Source organism: Pristis pectinata, chromosome 5 (genome assembly GCF_009764475.1).
Source record: "Pristis pectinata isolate sPriPec2 chromosome 5, sPriPec2.1.pri, whole genome shotgun sequence".
NCBI lineage: Eukaryota > Metazoa > Chordata > Chondrichthyes > Rhinopristiformes > Pristidae > Pristis > Pristis pectinata.
The window spans coordinates 107,978,862-108,004,945 of NC_067409.1; the positions used below are offsets into that span (position 1 = coordinate 107,978,862).

The window sequence follows — 26,084 nt, forward strand, 5'->3', positions numbered from 1 at the left end:
AAAGAATCAGTTTCCTGCTACTGTGCAGAACAGTTTTTGATGTGATTACAAAGTGACTGAAGAGAAATATTTATTTTCATCCAGATTACAAAATTTGACCTGTAACGCCAATTGCTCCATTAGTAGAATGCCTAACAACGTGCAAATAGCCAGGCTTCCTCAACTATTTTTTCCCCTGCTTCTCTCCGAGAGGTCAGAACTGTTGCAACATATATGAAAACAAAGCCATCATTTGTTATTTTACTGAATGAAGCCACAAAATACTCAACTGTAAAAGAGAAATGATTTATCTTTTTGAGAAAAAAAGACAAAATTATTATGAAGTGCACCCTTCTGATTTAAATTTTCAGTTTTTGGCAAAAGCAAGTTTCAAAGCACTCCTAATGACTCTCAGCAGTGACTCGTTATGCTGTGCTGGTCATCCCTCCTGGCTTCGCTCACTGACAGCCAGTTTGAAGAGAAAGTCTACCAGGGCTGCTGCCTGTCAACAAACACCAGCTGGTCTACTAAGGTTCTGCGGTCATAGGGAACAGCTGACACTCTGGGCATTACTAACCATGCTGAGAAACGTGCCACCCAGCTGCTGTGTGGTCATGTCCATCTGGAGATCCTCGGCAGACAAATCTCTACGCCTGTCAGATCTCTTCAGCTGGGCTTGTTATACAAATGCAATTACTCAAGTGTGCCCTATTACAGCCAGCTAACTACTCTTCAAACTAATCTTAAACAGGCAAGCAATTCACATTTTCTCTCATCAAAACTACCTCATTTACTCCTGGTTAGCAATTCTCTTGGTACAGTATGATATGACTGCAGGGACTTCCATATGCAGTATTATAACCATTAAAGGTGCCTGCAACAAGTTCAAATATTCCAACCAGGCAATATATCTATCAATAACATGAGAAACATATGTTTAAAGTGAATAAACAGAATATATAGTGCGTTTCTCATTGGCTAATGAGTGTAAAATAATGATCACTTGATACACTTTTTGTCAATGATTGTTGAACGTAAATTTATGCAAAACAGGTGCTGGGCTGGCCTATGGTTAAAAGCAATTTCACATGCAGAAATACATGTAAGAATGCTTTCATTTTATTTTGTAAATCACTAAAACCGAGTTATGAAAAAAAATGAGAGGAAAAAAATGGTGCAATTTAAATACAATGCATATAAAGAGAGAAACAGTTTATAAGTTGAAAAGGTGGTCTACCTTTATACTTGAGAAAAAACTCTTAAATACTACAAATAGAAATGCTTGCTATACATTTGTTGAATCAAATAGGAAATGTAGTGAGCAGGAAGATAATTTATTTTGCTAATAATAATTAAACTGTGGACAGGAAATGTAATTAGTCTTAAAAATATAGATTTACCTATTAATATTGTTGCATCATGAATATGCATCCAGGAAAGTAGAGCTCACTAGGATTGATATGCTCTCTTTCACTTGACTACAATCCTTTTTTAAAAACTTTGAGTTTCAACTTATTTTGGCCTATTATTTTAAGGTGTAATTATCATAAACAAGATACAAGTTATTACAAATTATACAACTTAGCCACATTCCAATACGTTACAGATACACAGCACTGAACAATTTCTTAAATTAGCACAACTCCATCACTTAATCCAATGTGATACTCAAATGAGAAGAACCTCCTGATACAAGTTATAATTTTTTTTAACCAGTTCAAACTTGTACCACAGTTTTACTGCAGTCATGCAATTTGAATCCTTTGAAGGTAAAGAGGCCAAATTTCAATATTCATTTTGGGGTCAGTCTAATGGCTCTTTACTTTTCAGAGAACCTGAACACATCTCACTTCTGTTGCCAAAGTCAGTATTCCCTGACCTTTGACCAGAACATTATGGAACTAAAGCATGTAATTTCTGAAGCACCCTCTATTTATCAAGCATTCCACTTCTACGTAGGATTGCTTCATAGTGAAGATTATTGAGTACATGGTCTGCCAATTTCTCTCCCTCCCCCCTCGCCACCCCAGATCCTCAAACTTTACATGGCTTTGACATCTTTCATGGAGTAATTATTTGGCCCATAATTTTCTCTCGCCCTATATATATTAGGTCGGATTTCACATTGAGAATAAAAGGTGAGGCCATCATTCAATAGTAAATTCTGGCATTAATGCAATGCAGAAGTTAGGAAGTTGCCGTCCGATTTCAACTGCTCCTCCAAGAGCTTCAATACAATGATACTATAAGACAAACACAAAATTGCAGCAATTAACTCAGAATTTGCAACTGTAATGATGACAAATCTGTCACGTTGGCACCATGACTCTGTAAATAGATGACAAATTCTGGCATCTACATATACAGAATTAAATAGCATTTGGGAGCTGCTTTCAGTGATTACATTTCACAGGTTCTCTTGTTAATAATATTTCAGAAGATTGCAAAGATGAGTGACTTGGTATGAACTTCAACTTCTTATACTTCATTCAAAAAATGGTAAGACAATTCTGTTGAATGACTTCTCTGAACATAAACTAATTGTATCTATGGAAGGTCGTTCCTTAGAGTAACATTTGAAAAATCCAGGGTTTTAAAAATAATAAATTATTTTGCTTTTCAAGACAGAAATCTCAGTTTTATCATGATTCAAAGTATTGTCAACATCTTTGTTAAGACATTCAGTATTAAAATTAGTGCTTTCTTACTTCCCAATTTGCCATCTGAAAATCTGTACTCTGATTAGAACCTCATCAAGACTGGACATCAACAGAGTTCCATTAATTACGGGATGACTTGCTGGTATGATCCTGATGCAGGGTCTCGACCCGAAATACTGACTATCCCTCTGGCTCCACAGATGCTGCCTAACCTTCCTCCAGCAATTTCTTTTTTGCTCTGTTATCCTCCAACTCTGATTAGAACAATCCTTCCGATTTCTATAACAAGCTGGTGAAGACTTTCAAAAATGCATTAATTCATTGGAGTTAATATAGAAGGTTGCAGCAGCAGCACTGGAATATCACAAGAATAAGCTTCTTTTTGCATAAAATATTCTCCTAATTTCCAGTGTGTTTGTGTCAGAGAGATGCATTGGGGGGGGGAGGGGGGGAAGGAGGCAGGGGAGAGGGGGAGAATTTTGAAACAATGAAAAACATCCAATGGTGTAATAGGTTAAACATCTGGCCTAAGCATTTGCTTTATTTTAAACAAACCAAAGGGCCAAACAGATTAAAAGCTGGATAATTATCTAAATATGCAACGTCAGCTAAGCAGGATATCTCCAGCATGCAAGAAGAGGCAAAAGACAACCAGGTTCCACGTAAATGCAGAACATTTGAGTTCCAGCATCTCATAGCTGCAGCAGATACCCTAGAGGCAGCAGCTGGTCACTTCAGGGCTTGGATTGGAGTGCATTCAAGGCATTGGGAGTTCTGGGAGCCAGATTGCAGATTTGCATGTCATTGAATATGATCAAAGGGGAGCCAATTTATCACTGTAATAGTGTTATTGTTGCTGGAATAATAATCCTTTGCTGCAATGGTAACCATTAAGAGATATCATTTAGAATAACTTGCATTTATATAGTGTCTTTCATGAACAAGAATATCCCAAGGGCTTTGCAGAAGCATAATTCAAAGAAATAAAGGAGGCTGAGGGAAAGAGGTGATTGGATTCTAAAAAGTGATTTTTAAGGGTGCTCTAACAGATGAGCAAAAGGTGATATGTAGGGAGGAAATTCCGGAGTCTTACGCTTAAGAAACTGAAAGGTGGGAGGATTTGCAAAAGACCAGAGATCGCAACAGTGATAGAGGTGGGGAGGCAGTGGAGAAGAGAAAGCTAAGACCATGAAGGTAATTAAGAGACAATTATTTTCCAAGTTCAAAGATTATAATTGAAATACATGGAAGATCATTACAGCTATAATGCACACAAAAACTCGATTCAATGAAGTGCATTTTAAGAGTAAGAAAATGGATAGATTTGCAAACACATCCCAAAAATTCTTCATTTCTTTCCTTAAAATTAATACATTAAATGGTTCACCTGCAAAATGTACCACAGGTTGGAATTTTTTCTTCATTCACTGGACTTCAAGTCTCTTTGGAAGCAAGGGGATGGGTTTGTGTACTGCCAAGGCTGATGGCAGTAAACCCCTGTCAAACTGCCAGATTTTGCTGGCAGTAAAGTCAAGGCAATAATGTCAAATGAGAGAGTGCTTCTCTAGCTTTTTGTAGCTGCATTCCAGCTTTGCTGAACACTCGATGCAACATAATTGTGTCCACGAAATGGCTGCTGATAAAGTGGATCCCCTTTAATGTCACCAGATGCCTCAAGGCTGTTAATTGTTAACAGAGCATTAATCCCTAAACAAATGTACAATAGGCTGGTTACAGATTTGAAAACTTAGTATTTTTTGTGGCAATAAAAAATCTGGTTTCCTTAAGTTATTTTTCTTCAAATGTGGATACTTTCTAATCACAGTTAAAGATCTGGGATTTAAAAAGAGACTACTTAGGCTCTATAAATTCTAACAGAAGTCAGAGCTGGATAAGATGCAAAGGCTGGTCAGAAATGCCTGTTCCTCAGTAAAGCAAATGGAGCTTCAACCAAACTGAAAGACCACAGACAAACCCGGATGGATTTTTTTTCCCAAAACAGTCTTCAAAACTAATTTTAATTTCACCTTATGGCTGTCCACAGAGCACTGGCTCTCTCTCACATTCGTCATGGACCAAATTTTCAGGAGTTGATATGCAAGAACAACCTTGGTCATCTAGATATTTAGTGTAAGGTCCATCCAGATTGATGATTTGGAGCTCAGCCTCAGAGACCGCACACGAGGAAGAAATCGTCTATTTACAGTAACTTGTAGGGTAAAGTTGATGTAATTTTGGTTCTGGAGCAGAGGCAACAAAAGCAGACAGCAAACATCCAGGAACGTAATAAGTATTTCAATCCTCTCAGATAGGAGCACAGAGGCCAAAAGCAACAAGTGGAAGCAAACAAGAACCTAATCAACCCATCCTGTCAAAATCCACCTGCCCCTCCTACAGCATCATCTGTGGTTCCCACATGAGACTCAGTAAGCTCAGAACTCGCACAACCATGGTGAAATCAAGTCAGCCTGAGGGATTGCCCAAGAAGAAGAATTTTACAACAAATTATACTTCATTCTTTTTTTTAAGATTGGAATTATATGATCTCATATTTGAAGTTTGAAAACCACCAAAACATCAATAGTTGTGTCCAGGCTAAAGCGAAGTGAAGTTTACAAGAAAAATAATTATAGAAGAAATAAACAGGCAACAGAAATAGTTAGAAAAGAATATCAACTGCAACTGTCCATCTTAGACCTGGGCTCAACACTTCCCTTTGCAACTGGATCCTTGACCACCAGATCAACAGACTGCAGTGCTAGGATAGGCGGCAACACTTCCGCCATGATTATCCTCAACACTAGTGCCCCACAAGGCTGTGTACTCAGCTCCCTTCTCTACTCCCTAAACACTCACCACGGTGTGGCCAGATTCTGCTCTAACTCCATCTCCAAGTATGCCGATGACACCACCGTAGTGGGTCGAATCTCAAATAATGATGAATCAGTGTACAGGAAGGAGATAGAGAGCCTAGTGGCATAGTGTCATGACAGCAACCTTTCCCTCAACGTCAGCAAAACATAACAGCTGCTCATTGACTTCAGGAAGCGAGGCAGTGCACACACTCCTCTTTATATCAATGGTGCCGAGGTGGAGATGGTTGAGAGCTTCAAGTTCTTCAGTTTAAACATCACCAATCACTGGCCTGGTCTAACTGCAATAGACTCCAAGGCCAAGAAAGCACACCAGCACCTCTACTTCCTTAGGAGGCTAAGGAAATTGAGCATGTACCCAATGACTCTCACCCATTTTTATAGATACACCATAGAAAGCATCCTATCCAAATGCATCATGGCTTGGGATGGCTACTGCTCTGCCCAAGACCACAAGAAACTGCAGAGAGTTGTGGACACAGCTCAGCACATCATGAAAACCAGCCTCCCCTCCATGCACTCTGTCTACATTTCTCGCTGTCTCAGAAAAGCAGCCAACATAATGAAAGACCCCTCCCACCCCGGACATTCTCTCTTCTCCCATTGGGCGGAAGATACAAAAACCTGAAAGCACATACCACCAGGGTCAAGGACAGCTTCTAACCACCTGTTATAAAACTACTGAATGGACCTCTTGTATGATAAGATGGACTCTTGTTCTCACAATCTACCTTGTCATGGCCTTGCGCCTTATTGTCTGCTTGCACTACACTTTTTCTGTAATTGTAACACTATTTTCTGCGTTCTGTTATTGCTTTTCCCTTGTACTACCTCAATAAACTTATGTGGTGAAATTATCTGTATGGATGGCATGTAACACAAGTTTTGTACCGTAGCTCAGTACAAGTGACAATAATAAACCAATGGCCAAGAGTTTAAAATGAAAGTATTTAACGTCCACTAATTTTCAAGAATTTGATAGACATTTGTATACTTTTTTTAAATTATGCTGGCACATCATTACAGAAACACCCCTACCCAATACACAAGCAACCATACTAAAATGATTCAGCAACCAGAATGGGAATAATCAAACAAACTGAAAATGAACCAGAGAGGAACCAGCAAGGATGAACAAACATTTGCTCACAGAGATGACCTTTTGCGGTAATGGTTCAAAGGTAGAAAGATAAAATAATCATAAAAATGTTCATGCGGTGATTACTGTGGTAAAAATGTTAATGCGGAGGCAGGCATGGTAGTGTAGCAGCTAGCGTAACGTTTTACAGCACCAGCGACCCGGGTTCAATTCCGGCCACTGTCTATAAGGAGTTTGTACGTTCCCCCCATGTTTGCATGGGTTTCCTCCCACATTCCAAAGACGTACGGGTTAAGAAGTTGTGGGCATGCTATGTTGGCACTGGAAGCGTAGCGACACTTGCAGGCTGCCCCCATACAAAAGACACATTTCACTGTGTGTTTCGACGTACATGTGACTAATAAAGACATCTCATCTTATTTAGGTAGATGGAAGAATATTTTGGAAAATGGTAGCTGGGGCACATGATTACAATCATTGATACCATTTGTAACTTTGATTTTGGCTATTTCAGGTTGTGATATGGGTTGAAACCAGATCAGAAAAATTCAACATGTTGCAGGAAAACTCAGCAGAGATTTAAAGACTTTAATGTGATTAGAATTTTGTTTACATGGCATTTGTACACAGGTACAGAGGGATGGAGCGTGTGCCTTTTGAGGAGCACGGAGGCAATAGTGATTTTGAAAGACTGGGGCAGTGAAACATTTATAGGTTAGGATGGAGCAAGGATTCTGAACAGGCTTTGATTTAGAGTAAGGAAAGGATAAAAGTAAGAATACACATAGAGACAGATGTTCTCTTCCTTTGCAAAAAGGTTCAGAAGTAATGCATTTTTTTTTGCAAAGAACAGCAAGATCCAACAGCCCTTGCTTTGGCCAGCCAACTCTAGCGATGGATACACCAGTGTACATCAGATAAGCCCAGGTTTGCAAAGTTTACAATTGAGCAAGCAATAATAGATGCCAAAGCCAGGTGAAAAACAGACATGGCAGAGAGTAAAAGGTTTCTTTGAGGGAAAAGGGTAAGATATATGCTGCTGAGAGATGCAGACCTACATGGGCAATGAAGGACTTGTCCAGACAGCAGGACTCGTTTGGACAGGCTGCAAGGGATGGAGTCGAGGACAGAGTTACAGTTGAGGTAGTCTACAAAATGTTTCTTCCAGTAGATTTTGACCGCCTCTCTGCCCAAACAGTGCAGCATGGCCTTGCAGGCTCCGGCCATAAATGAGGAGCCCACACATCACAGACGTTAACGAATTGCTGAGCCTCCTGTGCTCTTACTATCCACCGTCTGTCCTTTAGGTTATGAGTTTTACTTCAGGTACCTGCAGACCTGTTTCTGTTACCTTGAGAAATGAGAGACCTTCCAATCAAGGGACAAGAAAATCATAATTGCAATCAGCTGCTCGTAATCAGGCAGTGGTGACAATACTTGTAAAAATTATTATAATGGGCCCATGTGTAAAATATACCCAACATGTACACGTCATAACACTGAAGTTTGTCCATGATCTATAATGTACAAGTAAGTTAAATTGGTAAATTGATTTACTGTCACATGTCCTGAGGTAGACTGAAAATCTTTGTTTTGTATACCATCTATACAGATCATTTCATCACATCAGTACATTGAGGTAGTACAAGGGAAAAGCAGTAACAGACTGCAGTTACAGAGAAAGTGCAGTGCAGGAAGACAATAAGGTGCGAGGCCATAACAAGGTAGATTGTGATGTCAAGACTCCACCTTATCATACTAGGGGACCATTCAATAGCCTTATAAAAGCGGGATAGAAGTTGTTCTTGAGCCTGATGGTACGTGCTTTCAGGCTTTTACAACTCCTGCCTGATAGGAGAGGGTAGAAGAGAGAATGTCCGAGGTGGCTGAGGTCTTTCATTACATTGGCTGCTTTACCGAGGCAGCAAGAAGCGTAGAGAATCCACGGAGGGGAGGTTGGTTTCCGTGGTCTGCTGAGCTGTGTCCACAACTCTCTGCAATTTGAACTGCCTATCATTTCAGATTGTCTCTTGTATCTTTCATAATATATTTGGGACTGATATGGAAGTGTCCATCTTTTATGACAACTAAACTTGAGTGGTTGAAGGACCAAATATCACTCTTTTTATTTTTCAAAATACAAATCTCAAAGGGAAAAACCTTGCATTTTTAATGGACAGTCCTGAATAATGCGTAGCGCCAGGCTCAAGGACAGCTTCTATCCTGTTGTTATAAGAACTTTGAACGGTTCCCTTATATGATAAAATGGACTCTTGACCTCACAATCTACCTTGTTATGACCTTGCACCTTATGGTCTACCTGCACTGCACTTTGTCTGCAGCTGTTGCACTTTAATCTGCATTGTGTTGTTGTTTTACCTTGTACTACCTCAATGCACTGTTGTAATGAAATGATCTGTATGGACGGTATGCAAGACAAGTTTTTCACTGTACCCTGAGGCATGTGACAATAATAAACAAATTTACTGAAGGTTATACTGGTGCTGGTCAACATGTGTTCTGAATGCAGCACAGCTCCTGCAATCACTTGGTGATCCTGGCAGTGCCATCATCTGATCACATTGCCAATGTATCAGTTCATCAGTGTTTTGCACATACATGCCAGCTGAACCCCCAACCAGTTAACACATAATTATAGTACCAGCCACTTTGCAGCCAGATCCGTTGTGCTTTTCACATGTAAATGCAGAACAGTGGCAGACAAGATCCAGACTGCAATTTCATTACATTGCGGAAGGCAAGAGTGGATTTTAAGCCAGTGACTGGATTGAGAAACAGTTACAGAAGAAGCATTGTCCATGTACCCCTGCATACAAAAAAAATTGCAACAAAATTTAGTGACTAACTGAAGACAAGTAGTGATGTTGAAGGATGGCCCATAAAGAAATATCAAAGCAAAGCTAGGGGGGGGGGGGGGGAATTCATGTGTGGGGATGAGCATTCAGACCACCTGCTGCCAGAATACTTGGCTGACTGCAACATCCAATGCTGTCAGTTTCAGGCATTTATGACCATCACTGGTTTCCTCTGCCTCCGCAGTAGCTTCTGAAAATCCTCTACTTAAGGTCACAGTGATATACATCTTCTTTCACAAAATACTGTAGTTCATGGGAAAAAAATCCATTAAAATCTACATATGTTTATGGAAACAGGCAAGATTTTACCTACTTCCAGTCAATAAATACTTATGCTTTAGAAAGCATTCTCCCAAGATACGAGATCCTGTTATATATATATAAGCAAGCACAAAAGCAGGAAGCCTATGCTTGACCCAGATAAACAACTTGGGTCACAACTGAAGTCGTGCCTCAATTTCTGGTCATCTCACTTTAGGAAGAACGAGAAGGATATGGAAAACATTCAGGAATAGATTTATTATAAGATTCCAGAGAATCTTATAATACCAAGATTGAGAATACTTCAACTTGGTCACTGGCTTCAGGAGGGAGGGTGGTGCACATGCACCTGTCTACATCAATGGTGCTTGAGGTTGAGAGGGTTGAGAGCTTCAAGTTCCTAGGAGTGAACATCACCAACAGCCTGTCCTGGTCCAACCACATAGACACCACAGCCAAGAAATCTCACCAATACCTCTACTTCCTCAGGAGGCTAAGAAATTTGGCCTGTCCCCTTTGACACTCACCAACTTTTAGCAATGCACCACAGAAAGCATCCTAGCTGGATACATCACGGCTTGGTACGGCAACTGCTCTGCCTGGGACCGCAAGAAACCGCAAAGAGTTGTGGACACAGCCCAACAAATCACGGAAACCAGCCTCCCCTCCATGGACTCTGTCTATACCGCTCGCTGCGTCGGCGAAGCAGCCAGCATAATCAAAGACCCCACCCACCCCGGACATTCTCACTTCTCTCCTCTTCCATCAGGCAGAAGGTACAGGATCCTGAAGGCACATACCATCAGGCTCAAGGACAGCTTCTATCCTGCTGTTATAAGACCATTGAACAGTTCCCTTATGTGATAAGGTGGACTCTTGACCGCACAATCTACCTTATGACCTTGCAGTGCAGTGCAGGCAGACAATAAGCTTTCTCTGTAACTGTGACGCTTTACTCTGTATCCTGTTATTGTTTTACCCTGTACTACCTCAATGCACTGTGTAATGAATTGATCTGTATGTGGCCACAAACTTAAAGTTTTGGGGAAAAGATACAAGGTGGATGCGAGGAGAAACATTTTCTTAACAAACAAAAATTAAGAGTGCTTATCATCAGGATGGACATCTGCCTGCACATGTGGTGGAAACAGAATCAATACGGGCTTTCAAAAGGGAAATGGACAGACACTATAAAGAAGAATGATTTACTGAAATACAAAAAATAGTTTGAGCTGCTGTTGCCACCTCAAGGGAATTTTTTTCCCCCTACATTACTTGAAGCACAACACCACTGGCAGGAAGTATAAATGATTGCCACTGTTAGCTTAGATGCCGAAATATTGTTTACATATTGTTGGTCTTAATAAACTTTGCACCTCACCTCCATGAGTTGCATTAAAAAAAATCCATTCAAAACATATTTCTGAGGTTATTTGAAATATACAACAAAATAAGCCAGGGAGGTAAGAGAGAGAGAGAACAGATTTCAGTTAATGCACTTGACATATAAATCAGACGGAAGAAAACAATGAGGGAATCTGATTGTACCTGCACACCAGTGTAAATCAATCCACCTACAGTAAAGCAATAGCATCATGGATGCACGAACATGCAATGGATTATGACCGGTTAATTAAGGTAAGCGTGGAACCGATGCATCATATTGGACCCTGGGTCTAATTAACAGTGGAACCAGTAGAAGGGTTACAGTGACAGATCTCCCAAAGCACAGTACAAAACAGAGCAATAGAGGAATCATCCATCCGAATCGAGATCAAAACTCAGATTTAACAAAATTCCAAAATGGCATGTTAACATAATAAGCAAAAACTTAAAGTTGGTAGGAAAGAGCAAGTGAATCAGTCCGAGCATGAAAATGGAAGGCAACAAGCCAAAGTACATGTCAGCCAGAAACAGCAAGGGTCCAGAACAACAAAGACAGCATTGTTACGAGAAAGGTAAAAGACTTGCATTTATAGGGCGCCTTCCACGACCACAGGACATCTTTACAACCAACGAAGTGCTTCTGAAGCATAGTTAATGATGAAATGTAACATCTTGAGACTTTTAACAACCACCTGAGCATACAACCACGACATTGATTTAACATCTCATCCAAAAGGAAAATAAGTCCCTGGGAACACCAAGCTAAAACTGTAAGGCATCAAGACCAATCACAAGTAAACCTGAAGAGAGGTAACTGCAAGTAACAACATTCAAACTGACAGATCAACATTTTCCCAAGACCAATAAAAAACTCCCAACGGTTCCAAAATTTTCTTACAAGGCTAAGGGAGTACCAACAACAATTTATAAAAAACAAAAAAAAACAGCTTTGAAGAGCTGCATTGATTCAGTTAATGCACTGTAATCTTAATAACTAGAAGCAAAAGATACACTTAAAATAATACTGGATATTAACAAAGAATTTTCAGCACTAATTCAGTAAGGCACACCATTTTCACAGTTGTTTATGTACACAAATGCAAATATTTATCTGGAAAATAGCTGAAAGATTTTCACCTCCGAATATTCAACATGCTTCTTCATTCTTTCTTCAAAACCTGTTTCTGATCATGCCCACTTTGGAATTTATGCATCATTTCACTGGAATTTTCTGTCATATCACTGGGATTTAAAATAAAATGGAAAAATAAAACACAAAGGACCCCATCACAACATGCCCAAGTAGTAAATTCAGGACTGCATGTCAAAAGAAGATTCTTGAATTTGTTGCAGACTAATTAATTCTACACAACTTATTATGCTCATAATACTGAATTCTTTCCCTACTATAGGAGTTAAATAATGAGTGTTAGGTACAAGTTTTATTTGCACCTCTTCAAAAGGCTCTCCAATCTCTTAACAGGTTTGGCTACAATGCCATCTGCTGGTACTTCATATGTTGGAGTATTAACCCTAAATTCTTAAGAATCATCTTCAAACAATCACAAAACATTTGCATATCCATCATATTTGCATACAATCAAATAATTTGCTGAAAATTTTATAACATTTAATATACTTGCCTACACAGTAAGATACACTCATCCTTTCCCAGGATCTCAAAACCCTTGAACTGACTCCATTCACTGTGGTACACAACCTTCACACGTTTAAAACTATTCCAGGGAAAATGTTGGTCTTCTTACTACGTTCACTGTTGGTCTTGCCTTTCAAATCGGTTTAACAATTTTAAAAAATATATACTGAACAAGAACTGAAGCAGAATATTTTACTTAGAATAATATTTTAAAATGTATCCTAAATTGTTGTATCTAGTTTACAAGTTTTAGGGAGTGATGAAGTCCACCACACAGATACATGAAAAGCTACACTAAAAACATAACCAATCTACAATACCACCTTACCCTTGGCTGAATGCTGTTCATTGCGGTTAATAATATCTGTGTTTCCCTCAAAGCACCAAGCACATGTGTGAAATAATACTCTGAATTAGTGAAGAAACCGAGAACTCACACTGTCCTATTCAAAAAGCCATAGACATGTTTAATGTACTTGGGAATAAAAGGATTCACTTTCAAGGTGAGCAGCAGCAAATACAACAAAGGGAAGTGTGGCATCTACGAAGTCGATGGGCAATTTCAATGCACATCATGATCGGCACAATGTTAGTTTTATCAAAGTGAGTAAAGTCAATTGCAAGCCTCCCATTTGCATATTTTCAAAGAAAATCAAATACAGGAACACAAAGTTATACACAAGTGACCAGATTCGACAGAACTTCAGTTACTGCCTGCAATTTATTTTCTCATGGAAGAATGTCAAAGGCACAGAATATTCCAAAATCCAGCAATAGCATAATTATCTCACATACGAATTAATATATCCTCCCACTGTTAGAGGTTTTAAGAGTGGCATTACAATATTAGATGATATATACTTCCATGAACAAAATACTTGGAGGTTTTAAAAAAAATTACAATTTAAAATACAAATCCATTATACCTAGATAATACTTTTAATTTTAGTTAATATTAGTTCCCAAAAGTGAAGTTTGCCATATTCTTAATCAATACAATTACAGTGGTTGCTTTCAAAATTCTAGGACCTGTACAGACAATCCAAAATCAAACAGAAGCATCCTAGATTGAATTTCTCCATTTGTTAAACTTTAACAAAACATCAGCTATTTTATGAACAAATCTAACAGTCTGCAGGAGTTTCCAAATTCTGTCAGAGATTTACATCTACAAATCTCAACTCCAGACCAGGCACCAGTGGATGCACTTGGTGAGTTGGCCAAACTCAGCTGTGAATGCTCAACACTAGGGTATTACTGTTCTTGTTTTCTCTTCAGCAGTTCTGCTGCAAAAGACACATTCGTCAAAGATTGAACTGAAGTCAGATCTGAATCTGTCCAAAGCTGCCCAAACACACCAATCTGACTTGGACATACAATACTACTACTGTATCACCTGATCAAAATATTGTAAATTTTTATTTGACACCATTGTGGAAGCATCATAGAGCCACAGAGAGATACAGCACAGGAACAGACAAGACCCAAGGTCAGAATCGAACCAGGCCTTTAGTTCTATGAAGGAGTGGCTCTACTAGCTGCACCAATGTGACACCCCAAGGCATTCATGAAAATCAAATAGCTTAAGAAGATGACCATCACCATCTTCTGAGAGAACCATGGATGTTCTCTTGAGCCAAATGCTTTGCAGCATCAACCACAAGAGAACATTTCCAAAATATTGTTTTGACTGTACTGCAAAAGTGAAAACTTCATTTTACCATCTTGCCAACAGTTATTTCAAAATTCCAAGTGAATCCACATTGAACTGTTTGCTTGATAATCATCTGGAATCAAGCAAACTAACTAATGATCCAGTGTCTTGATGATGTTTATTATATTTTATGATTTCAAATAAGGTACATATTGATGCACATAATGGACAATAAAAGAAACTGATAGTTAAGCTATTTTTGTTCAAACGAAGCTTCATGTACTTTAATGTATTTTCGTTTATATTTTACTGAATATTGTTTGATTTCTGTCAAATAGTTTATTACTTGCTGTTAGGGTCTTGAAAAGAGTACAAAACATGCTATTTTTGTTTTGAAATCCAATGGGCTGATGAATCATTGTGAAAAGGATATTCAGCGCTACAATGATGATTGCTGCCTCTTAACTCAAGTGTCAACAATGAGTCACAATTCAAATGCTCCAAACCAGGGCACTTTGGTAAAATACTTTAGAAATGAACATATGTATCATTATTAAAGCAGAGCTTTCAAATCAATTTACCCTAAGTCATAAAGAAAGCAGCCTGCAGAAGTTTCCAAGATCTGTCAGAGATTTACATCTCCAAATCTCAACTCCAGACCAGGCGCCAGCTGATAAACAAACAATCTAAATCAAGGGCCACACAATCCCCATATCCTAAACTTTATGGTCTTAGAGAGGTAATTTACAACTTAGCTTCATTTTCTACTAAGTCCTTAGTTGAGTAAAGCTGTCATTAACTCAAGTTAGAAGACTCTAAAGTAATCTCAGCATTTGATGTGTACAACACCAGACATGTCTTTAAATCAATGACAGATTGATATGAGTGTGTGTGTGTGTGTGTGTGTGTGCGCGCACGCGCGCGTGTGCGCGCCTACCAGCTCCCATCATATTAAACAAGGCAATTAGAATGTACTGATTTCAGCACTGAATTAAATAGGTTTCATTTGATCTTCCTAAACTCTACTTAAAAGCAATTCAACATATTTACACATGACAAAAATCAATTGATTCCCATAAGTTATTTATGCCAAAAAAAATCCAGTTCATCATGCAGCCAATTTATATATTTTTCTTTAAAATAAATTTACAAGCCATTATCATCCTTCCTGATGAAACCATTACCAGCTGTTCCAATGGTTGGTGCTGCCACACAAAACTGAATTAGTATGCAAAGTTCTCAGTCCTTGGGTAACATAAACAGATGTGGCTGGCTAGTAACTGCAAAAACATATAACATGATGCAGATTATACTTTGTGATATTGCCAGAAGTTTCATAAATGGAAGCCAACATGAGAGTTGGCTTCGCTGACTTATTCTTTTCCTCAATTATATTACCTATTAAATTTGAATTAGTTAGCATGATTCAGGGTTGTATTTAGTTTTCCTTAAGATAAACAGATTTATCACAGGAACATTTAATAGATGGAACATGCATATCAAATTACACAAGATGTGAAAAACATGAAAACTTTAAAATAGTTACATTAATGTTAACACCCGACAGCAAATAATTGAGTCCAGTTGTGCTTTAGAATCAACATTGCAGGCTAAAACCCTTGCCAGGATTTTACCTTCCTGGTGAAGAGTATTATTTTTAAATAAACAAAACAGCCTTTTATTTAATGCCAGGGGAACTGGTAAAGGGGAAATGCAGTGGATTAGAACACCACCCTTTCATGTCAAAGATGGATTAAAATGGAGCCCAGACCCACATCTTAAATCTGCTTTTATCCCCCAGATCTACAAGCAGAAAAACATACTACTTGATGTGGCAATAATTCAATCATTTCTCTGCACTAGGTTAGCTGTTCACAGTCAAGATTGTGTCCAGGGTGCTCGAATTAGTCGTGGAATCCAATTGAATACAGGAAAAGAATAGAATGCTTATCAAGATTTATCATGCGGTAAACGTAAAAAAGACCACAATAGATTTGGCTGAACATAACGCTCTTGATATTGGAAATGGGCAGCTGTAGCTCAAAGTCTAGACTCAAAAATATGAAAAGCTTCCTGTGCAAATCCAAGTGGGCTACTGATGACCAAAGAATTACAAACGAGCTGTAGGGATGAGTGGAGATGGAAATGAAACAATATTCTTTTAAAACAATTTAGCCAATTACTACACAGGGCTCGTTCATATAATTGCTCATTAATATAAGTGTACAATTAGATAATGCAGGACAATAAATACAACATCTTGTTTTGGTAAATGAAATGCAGTTGATGGATTTTGTTAAGTGCTTTTTTTTGGGAGGTGAAGTATTTTCACAATTTTGAATAATTAGATGGGTTTTGGTCTGGCATTATAATGACAAATGGCTTCCCAATAGCAGATAAAGTCCAATTCACATTTGTATGTGAAGACTGAAGGCAAAATGTTAACTTACCAACAAGTAATTAATGGGGGTCTTTTATATCCCTCAGAAATTAGACACTTTACTTTCCAAAATATTGTTCATACAATATTACAGGACAATATTTTTATGGCCAAGTACTTTGTACTGTATATCCAATGAATAAACACCGAGTACTCCACCTGCATTGAGTGAGCTGTATCAGCTGAAGTAGTGATGGATCTTATTGTGGGTATTAAAGCCACAAGCCAGGGAAGGGAATTAAAAAACTAACTGGGTTTGGTTCAATCACTGATGACTCACGCTGGAGACATCTCTCTGAAGTTCACTGAAAGGTTCAGGTTGCAATGGCTCCATAGGATAACAGTCTACTTTCACTGTCTACATTCTCTTACATGACTCTTTAAACCACCGCTGTGCCAAACGGCTCGCAGGAACCGACAGGGAGACATCTAGGATACAAGACGGTAACAAGATTCCATTCAGTGTCCAAGCCCATGAACTGCACCCCTACAAGGAGTCAACACCTTCTGTGCAGAACAGATAGGCAATAAACTAAAACAACATCCCAATGATTTACATCAAAGACGTGGTATAATGTAGTGATAGGCAATCACAAGCTGATTTCCATTGTCATTTCTCTAGCCCATAACTTCAGTAATAATTTGGCCTATAAATACAAATGGTCCATTCTAATTACAGGCATTTCAAACAACCAAGACGTTTCCAGTGAGCAGACTTTATTTTAAATGGCAAATGTCTGATTCCATTTCCAACTTCTCAGCAAATGAACTAGTCCATGTTGCATGCAGAATGACTAAGAGAACATTCAGCCATGAAGAGATCAGCAGTAACATCCTCACCACCTAAAACCCAGACAACAACGTTCATCTTTAACAAGAGAGATAACAGGACAGGGATAACTTCTTATCCCCAGCATTCAATGTCACTGCCATTGCCAAGTTCCCCGCCATCAACCAGAACATCAACTAGATTAGCCACATTAATAGGGAAGCCAATAGATCAGGTTAGAGGCTGGGTATCCTGTGCCTTTTGATTTATCTCCTAACATCGCAAAGCCTTTTCACCATTTCCAAGGAACAAGCTAGGAGCATGAAGGAATAGCATCTGCCTGCCTAGACTAGTATAGCTCCAACAACACTCAAGCAGCTCATAACCACACAGGAAAAAGCAGTCCACTTGATCGATACTCAAATCACCACCCAAAACCTCAAATTTTCTCCACCAATGGACTACTCTGGCAGCAGTGTACATTAATACAAAATACACTCTGTTTCCCTGCATCGGGGTACGTCTGTGGCATCTGCCACATCTGGAATTGCTACCAAGACAATGAGGGCAGCCGATGCCTGGGATCACCACTACTGCAGATTATACAGTCACTGGGTCTAAATCCTGGAACTCTTTACCCATCAGCAGTTCACAAACATAGTTCAACCCCAACTTCTCAAGGGCAGTTAGGAACAAGTAATAAATGTTGGTCTTGCCAGTGACACCCAGATCCAACCCCCAAATATGTATAAATATTTCAAAAAAAATCTTTCCTTTAAGAGCTCCATAAAACTCCTCAGGTCAAGCATGTGCTCATGTCTTTCCAATAGCTCTTCCTTTGACTTGGCATAAACCTTTCAGTGATGTGCTTTGCAAACTTTTAACAAATAAAAAACATAAAAGACACTCTAAGCCCTTTCAGACTTGCTGGAAAAAGTTTATTAATTCAGGAATTCAATGACATTCAAAACAAAAGGGCAACTTCGACTCAATTTCAGATTCTTCCACATCAAAACTAGTGCATTCCAGAAATGTCAGGAAACAAAACCTGCAGCTCACCACTCCAACCCCCAATTCTGATTATATTCAGAATCTCCCTTCTGCAGTTTTATCCAAAAGCATGTGCTGACTAAAATTGCATCAGTCCACAAGAAACTTCAGGTGCTTACAAACCTTTGCAATTCCCCTCTACTGCTGTTGGACTGAAAAATTATTGGTATTGGTTTATTATTGTCACTTGTACCAAGGTACAGTGAAAAGCTTGTCTTGCATACCATTCGTACAAATCAATTCATTACACAGTGCAGTTACATTGAGGTAGTACAGGTAAAAACAATAACAGTACAGAGTAAAGTGTCACAGCTACAGAGAAACTCTTGTCACCCTTGAACAGCCAAACTCCTGGAACATCCTCCAAAATTTAATGAGACATAGAACAGTACAGCACAGGAACAGGCCCTTCAGCCCACAATGTTGTGCTGAACTAATAAAGGTAATGATGCCTAATTAAACTAATTCCTTACACCTGTACATGGTCCATATCCCTCCCTCCATACTCTGCTTATTTATGTCCCTATCTAAGAACCCTTTAAACACCTCAATCGTATCTGCCTCCACCAACACCCCTGGCAGCTCATTCCAGGCACCCACCAAACTCTACAAAAAAAAAACACCTCACACATTTCCTTTGAACTTTCCCCCTCTCACCTTAAATGCATATTCTCTCATATTAGATAAGATTTCTTTATTAGTCACATGTACATCGAAACACACAGTGAAAAGCATCTTTTGCGTAGAGTGTTCTGGGGGCAGCTCACAAGTGTAGCCATGCTTCCGGCACCAACATAGCATGCCCACGACTTCCTAACCCGTATGTCTTTGGAATGTGGGAGGAAACCGGAGCACCCAGAGGAAACCCACGCAGACAAGGGGAGAACGTACAAGCTCCTTACAGACAGCGGTGGGAATTGAACCTGGGTCACTGGTGCTGTAATAGCATTATGCTAACCACTACACTACCATGAGACATTTCAACCCTGGGAATAAGATACCAGCTGTCTATCTATGCCCTCAAAAGTTTATAAACTTCTCAGGTCTCTCCTCAGCTTCCACCACTCGAAAGAAAACAATGCTAGTTTGTCCAGCCTCCCTTTATACCACGTGCTCTTTAATCCAGGCAGCATCTTGGTAAAACTCTTCTGCACCCTCTTCAAAGCCTCCACATCCTTCCTATAATGGGGCAACCAGAATTGAATGCAACACTCCAGGTGTGGCCTAACCAGGGTTTTATAAAGCTGTAACATAACTTCCTGACTCTTGAACTCAATGCCTCAACTCATAAAGGCAAGCATGCCATACAACTTCTTTACCACCCTATCAACTTGTGCGGCCACTTTCAGGGAGCTATGGACTTGGACTTCAAGATGCCTCTGTACATCAATATTGTTAAGGGTCCTGCCATTAACTGTGTACTTTCCCGTTGCATTTGATCTCCCAAAGTACAACACCTCACACTTACCCAGATTAAACTCCATCTGCCATCTTTCCACCCATATCTACAACTGATCCATACCCTGCTGTATCCTTGGCAATCTTCCATACTATCTACAACTCCACCAATCTTTGTGTCATCTGCAAACTTACTAACTCACCCATCAACATTTTCATCCAAGTCATTTACATATATGACAAACAGCAGAGGTCCCAGTACGGATCCATGCGGATCACCACTAGTCACAGACCTCCAGCCAGAATAACACCCTTCCACCAGTAACCTTCATCTTCTGTAGGCAAGCCAATTCTGAATCCAAATGGCAAGTCACTGTGGATCCTATGAATCTTAACCTTCTGGATGAGCCTACCACGAGGGAAACATCTGTCCAGAATCAACACCCCAACCCATCTTCCCTTCCCTGTACTGCTAAATACCTGATACCCTGCTCCTACTGGCACAAATTGGTACATTGGTATTGGTACATTGGTATTGGTTTATTATTGTCACTTGTAACGAGGTACAGTGAAAAACTTGTCTTACATACTGTTCGTACAGATCAATTCATTACACAGTGCATTGAGGTTGTACAGGGTAAGGGTAATGACTTAAAATTAAATACATGGGAATGGGAATATACAAATAAAATCTCACTCCTGGAACTGTGAACAGTCATGGCTTTCTGACAAAAATACAACAAAACTACATCATCAAATCAAAATTTGAGATTTTCCTCTGTAAATCATCGGGTCTGAAGTTATGACCTTCATTTATAAGATATTTATTATGTAGCAGTACATCTTCCTACTTATTGTGAATTTGCTTGTGATATTTAAGATTTGCGCATATATGCATTTTGTGTCAACACAATTCTGTCACTGCATTCAAATTATAATTCTGCATTTACCTTGCATATATTTTCTGACTTGAATCCCATCTCCAGGGTAGGAGGTTTTGTGTTGTCATCCTTTATAAGTCTAGTCAGCTTGGCTATTGACCCTTATTCTTAATGCCTTTCCCACAAATTCTTGGTTAGTGAACTGCTTAAACAGTTCCCTAGCGATGCGGGCAGAGCTGGGAGGAGGATATATCTATCTAACCTTCTGTCCAAACACACATTAAATTTGATTTGCAAAATAAAATTGAAGCCCTGATTTCTGCTCTGGTCAGTTACATTTTGTGGCCATCAAGAAGGAGGGAAAGTTAAACACACTGTACCTCAACGATTGACAGCTTTCTTGCAGGCATTTCAGGCATTTCCTTTATGCAAATGTCACCTTAAGGATGCATACCTCCTGATACAGGTGCATCCATGAACAACGCTCCAGCCTTTTCTGCTGCCTTGGCCATTTCCTTAGAAACTGCAGGATCAATAGTACTCGAATCAATGAGCAATGACCCTTTCTTGACTTTCCTATGAAGAAATATCAAATTAGTTTAAGATAAAGAATAGCCTTCAAAACATTTGGCCACTAATTCAGTAGAAAATGCTGTACTCCATGTGACATTAAGAAAAAAAAAATCAATTAAGTGGCCAAATCATAGAAAATATTTAACACAAAAGCTTTCACCTCATTTTACCAGAAGTAATAGGAATGGAAGAGTCTCAATGACACCACTAGTAAAAGGTTCCTGTGAAGTTCAGAAGGTTTATCAGCTGTGGAGAACATAGTATCTGAGACTTTCTGGTGAGGGTCAAGGAGTGGAATATGGAGACAGGCCCTGCTTAAACCTTTTCACTCCCTAGTCTATTTATCTTGAGGAAACTTGACATAAAACAAAACACCAGAGCAGGCAGTACTTGAACCATTGGTCAGAGGTGCAAGACAATCCAATAAACAGATAACCAAAAGTTGCCACATACAATGCAATTCCATAAATTATGCTGAAAATCAGATCCCCCTACTACTTCTCCCTTTCAAATAAAAGTGATTTGCTATAGAATTTAAGCCTAGAATCCTTTTTAAAAATTGCACGACTGACTCATAATCAACTAATATTGTAAAATTGTGTGCATTTTCATGCCCAGTACTTAAGATTTTTAAGATAATAATCTGGACCCAGGGGTCAAATGCAAAACTCATAACGTCGTACTCTTTCTTCTGTGGAATGTATGAAATGCCATCAAATGATCCACCACGTCTACACTACACATTCTTTCAGAATGAAGCATGGGCTATGAATAGGAGAGTTGGTTGAATGTATATAACAGTTTGCAAATCTAATTTTACTCTCCTCATAGTGTCAAAATAGTAATGGCACTCTAGCTCAAGAATGAACTGTACAATATTTGCACATTACTTAAGAGACAAAATACGACCACAAAAATCATGTATAAAAAATAACAAAATTTACAATATTGGAGGTCATTTGACACATTGTACACATGCCAGTCAAAAAAAATACATTTTAAAATTATAATCGCCTCTGCCTCCTCTGCACTTACAGACTGCAAGTTCCAGAACACCACCAAACTCGGGGTGGATAAAAATCCTCATGTCCCCTCCAATTCTTCTGCAATTACTTTAAATCTACATCCCTGGTTCTTGACCCCACAGAGAAGGGAAATGAGTTCTTCCTATTTGTTATTATCTAACCCCTCACAATTTTATACACTTCAACTGAGAATCCCTGACCCCACATGAAAACGACGCAAGCCCATCCAATCTTTCCTCATGGATAAAATTGTCCAGTGCTGGCAACATTTCGCAAGTCTCATTTGCACCCTCTCCAGTGCAACCACGTCCGTCCTGCGAAGTGGTGACCTGAACTGTGACTTAAAATTCTCGCATGACTGCCACGTTCTTATAGTTTATGCCTCAGCTAAAGGAAGCTATCCCATGTGTTGAAATCAGTGATGAAGCCCATGCACATCAAAATGCACCATTTGTGAGTGGAGGACACAGACATGCATAGATAAGCCTGCAATCCAAAAAACCAGGCACCGAGCTGCCAAGGGAGACAATGAACATTCACCAAACCTACTCTAATATAAAAGGATTGATTCACACTCTCATTCCAGATACAGTTGTCGTTAAAGATCCATTCCTAAAAGACAGCTATCACTGAATAACCAGTTATATATCAAAGCAAAAGATGTAAACAAACTACAATTTTCCTAAATAGTAGAGCTCTGCAGTCTTGCAAAGAATACTTCAAAGTATCCAGTATACCAGTCCTTAGACTAAATGAATTTCATCGTCCTCAGCCAATAATCATCATTTGCAACAGGAATATTAAAGGAAGGAGAGCACACTCGCCACTAAACCAAATGCAGTCAATTATCTTCCTATTCTGCTGATTACTGAAGAGGCTATCAATTGTTTACAAGTCCTTTTAAAACATTAAAAGCTTGTTTAAGTAAAACCAAATTAACGTTTTTGACTGAGTGTGGTGTGAAGAAGCCCTGATAAACCTGAAGTTAATGGGCGTCAAGGGAAAACAGTCCTCTGGCTGGATTCACATCTTGTACAAGGATCATGGCTGCGACTGCTGGCCTATCCAAGGCAGTGGCTAAATTTCCTGATAACACAAAGGTGGCTGGGAATCACCTTGCGAACAGTACATTAGGAGGTTACAAAGAGCTATAAATAAGTGAAGGGGCAAATTTTTAGCAAATGAAGTACAACGAGAAAATGTGAAATTGTCCACTCTGTCAGGAAAAGTAAAAAAGGATATTATCTAAACCTGCAGAACTCTGAGATGCAGATACATAGAAAATAGGAGCAGTCGGCTATTCAGCTCTGCTCCACCCCTTACTAATGACCATGGTTGATCAGTGCCATGCTCTTACTTTATTCTCTACATCTCTTGATCTCTTCAAGCATAAGAACTGCATCAAACTTCTTCTTGAATGTATTTAATAATTTAGCCTCAATAGCCCTCTGTGGTAGATAATTTCACAGGTTCACCACTCCTTGAGTGAAGAAGTTTCTCCTCATCTCAGTCCTAAACTGTTTACCCCTAATCCTTAGACTGTGACCACTGGTTCTGGACTTCACCACCATAGGGAATATCTTTTCTGTGTCTGGTCAGTCCAGTGGCATCAATATGTTTTAAGCTTCACTGAGGTCCCCTCTCATTCTTCCAGACTAACAAATACAAGGCCAATTTGTTCCAACCTCCCTCCATCTGTCAATCCTGCCCTTCCAGGAATCAGTCTGGTGAATGTTTGCTCGACTCCTTCCACAGCTAGAACATCCTACAGATAAAGGAAACCAAACTGCACACAATACTGAAGGTGTGGTCTCATCAAGGCCCCATAAAACCACACAAGACATCCTTGCTCTTGTCCTCAATTCCTCTGCTAACGAATCTATATCTTAATTAATCCCTTGATCCTCCATGTTGAGTTCAAAATTATTGCCAGTCCTCAGGTTTTCAGACTAATTTACATTTCTCCTCCTTTGGGCCAATATTATCCCTAACTAGCCACAATTGACACACCCTTCCTGTTTTGTTTAGTGCAAAATAGAAATGAACAATTGTTGTCATTCACCCTTGGACTCCTTAAATGTTTATTATGTGAATCCAATGTCCCGTAAGTAACAATGTCCAATCCATCTTAGTCAACTCTCACCTCATAGCATTATAGTATCCTTTATTTTTCTCTGGAGCGTCGAAGGCTGAGGGGAGACCTGATAGAAGTTTATAAAATTATTAAAGGCATAGATAGGGTGGACAGCCAGAATCTTTTTCCCCAGGGTAGAAATGTCAAGTACTAGAGGACATGCATTTAAGGTGAGAGGGGGAAAGTTTAAAGGAGGTGTGTGGGGTGAAGTTTTTTTCTTTATACAGAGAACAGTAGCTGCCTGGAACAGGCTGACAGAGGTAGTGGTGGAAGTAGATACGATAGTGATGTTTCAGAGACTGTTAGACAGATACATGAATATGCAGGGGATGGAGGGATATAGATCGTGTAGGCAGAAGAGATTTAGTTTAATTCAGCATCATGTTCAGCGCATGCATCGTTGACCAAAGGGCCTGTTCCTGTGCTGTACTGTTCTACTTAGATCAAGAATATAGTCAACTATATCACATTTCCATCTCAGTGAAGAATTCTATCATATGGTCGCTTCTCAAGGGGCCTTGCAAAATATGACTGATAATTAAACCATTCAAATCATACAATACACATTCTAGTAAGGCCTGTCCTCTCGTTGATTTCTTAACATACTGGTCCAGAAAACCATCCTGTATCTACTCAAGAAATTCCTCCTCCATATTATTATTACGGATTTAGTTAATCTAATCTTGTGCAGCTTAACGTCACCCATGATTATAGTTGTAACCTTATTACACACACCCGTAATTTTTTGCATAATGCTATCCCAGTATCACCACTACCATTTGGGGTCTGTACAGAAGTCCCACAGGCATTTTCTGCCCTTTGTTATTTCTTAGCTCTGTCAATATAGATTCCATATACGAGACAATATCTTTCCTCACTGTTGTGTTAATCTGTTCTTTAACCAGAAGTGCTACCCCATCTCCTTTTCCATTTTACCTGTCCTTCCTCTTCAGCCATGTTTTCTTATTCAACTTACATTATACCCATTTAAGATATTTAAGATATATATGCAATGCACTTCCCTATAGCTGTGACACTTTACCCTGTATTCTGTATTTGTTTTTACCCTGTACTACCTCAATGCACTGTGTAATGAATTGATCTGTACGAACGGTATGCAAGATATATTTTTCACTGTACCTCAGGACAGGCACGGTAGTGTAGCGGTTAGCATAATGCTATTACAGCGCCAGCGACCCGGGTTCAATTCCCGCCGCTGTCTGTCAGGAGTGTGTGCGTTCTCCCCATGTCTGCGTGGGTTTCCTCCGGGTGCTCCGGTTTCCTCCCACATTCCAAATACGTATGGGTTAGGAAGTTTTGGGCATGCTATGTTGGCGCTGGAAGCATGGCGACACTTGTGGGCTGCCCC

At 39.3% G+C, this 26,084-nt stretch overlaps 1 protein-coding gene across 2 annotated transcripts in view; it reads right to left on the reverse strand.

The window, feature by feature from the left end:
• Positions 1-26,084, reverse strand: part of hibadhb (3-hydroxyisobutyrate dehydrogenase b) — an 89,999-nt gene that overhangs the window by 53,666 nt on the left and 10,249 nt on the right. For both annotated transcript variants that reach the window (XM_052015817.1, XM_052015819.1), the window contains exon 4: positions 21,438-21,559. In XM_052015817.1, the coding sequence (XP_051871777.1) occupies positions 21,438-21,559 (122 nt within the window). The remainder of the gene's footprint in view (positions 1-21,437; positions 21,560-26,084) is intronic.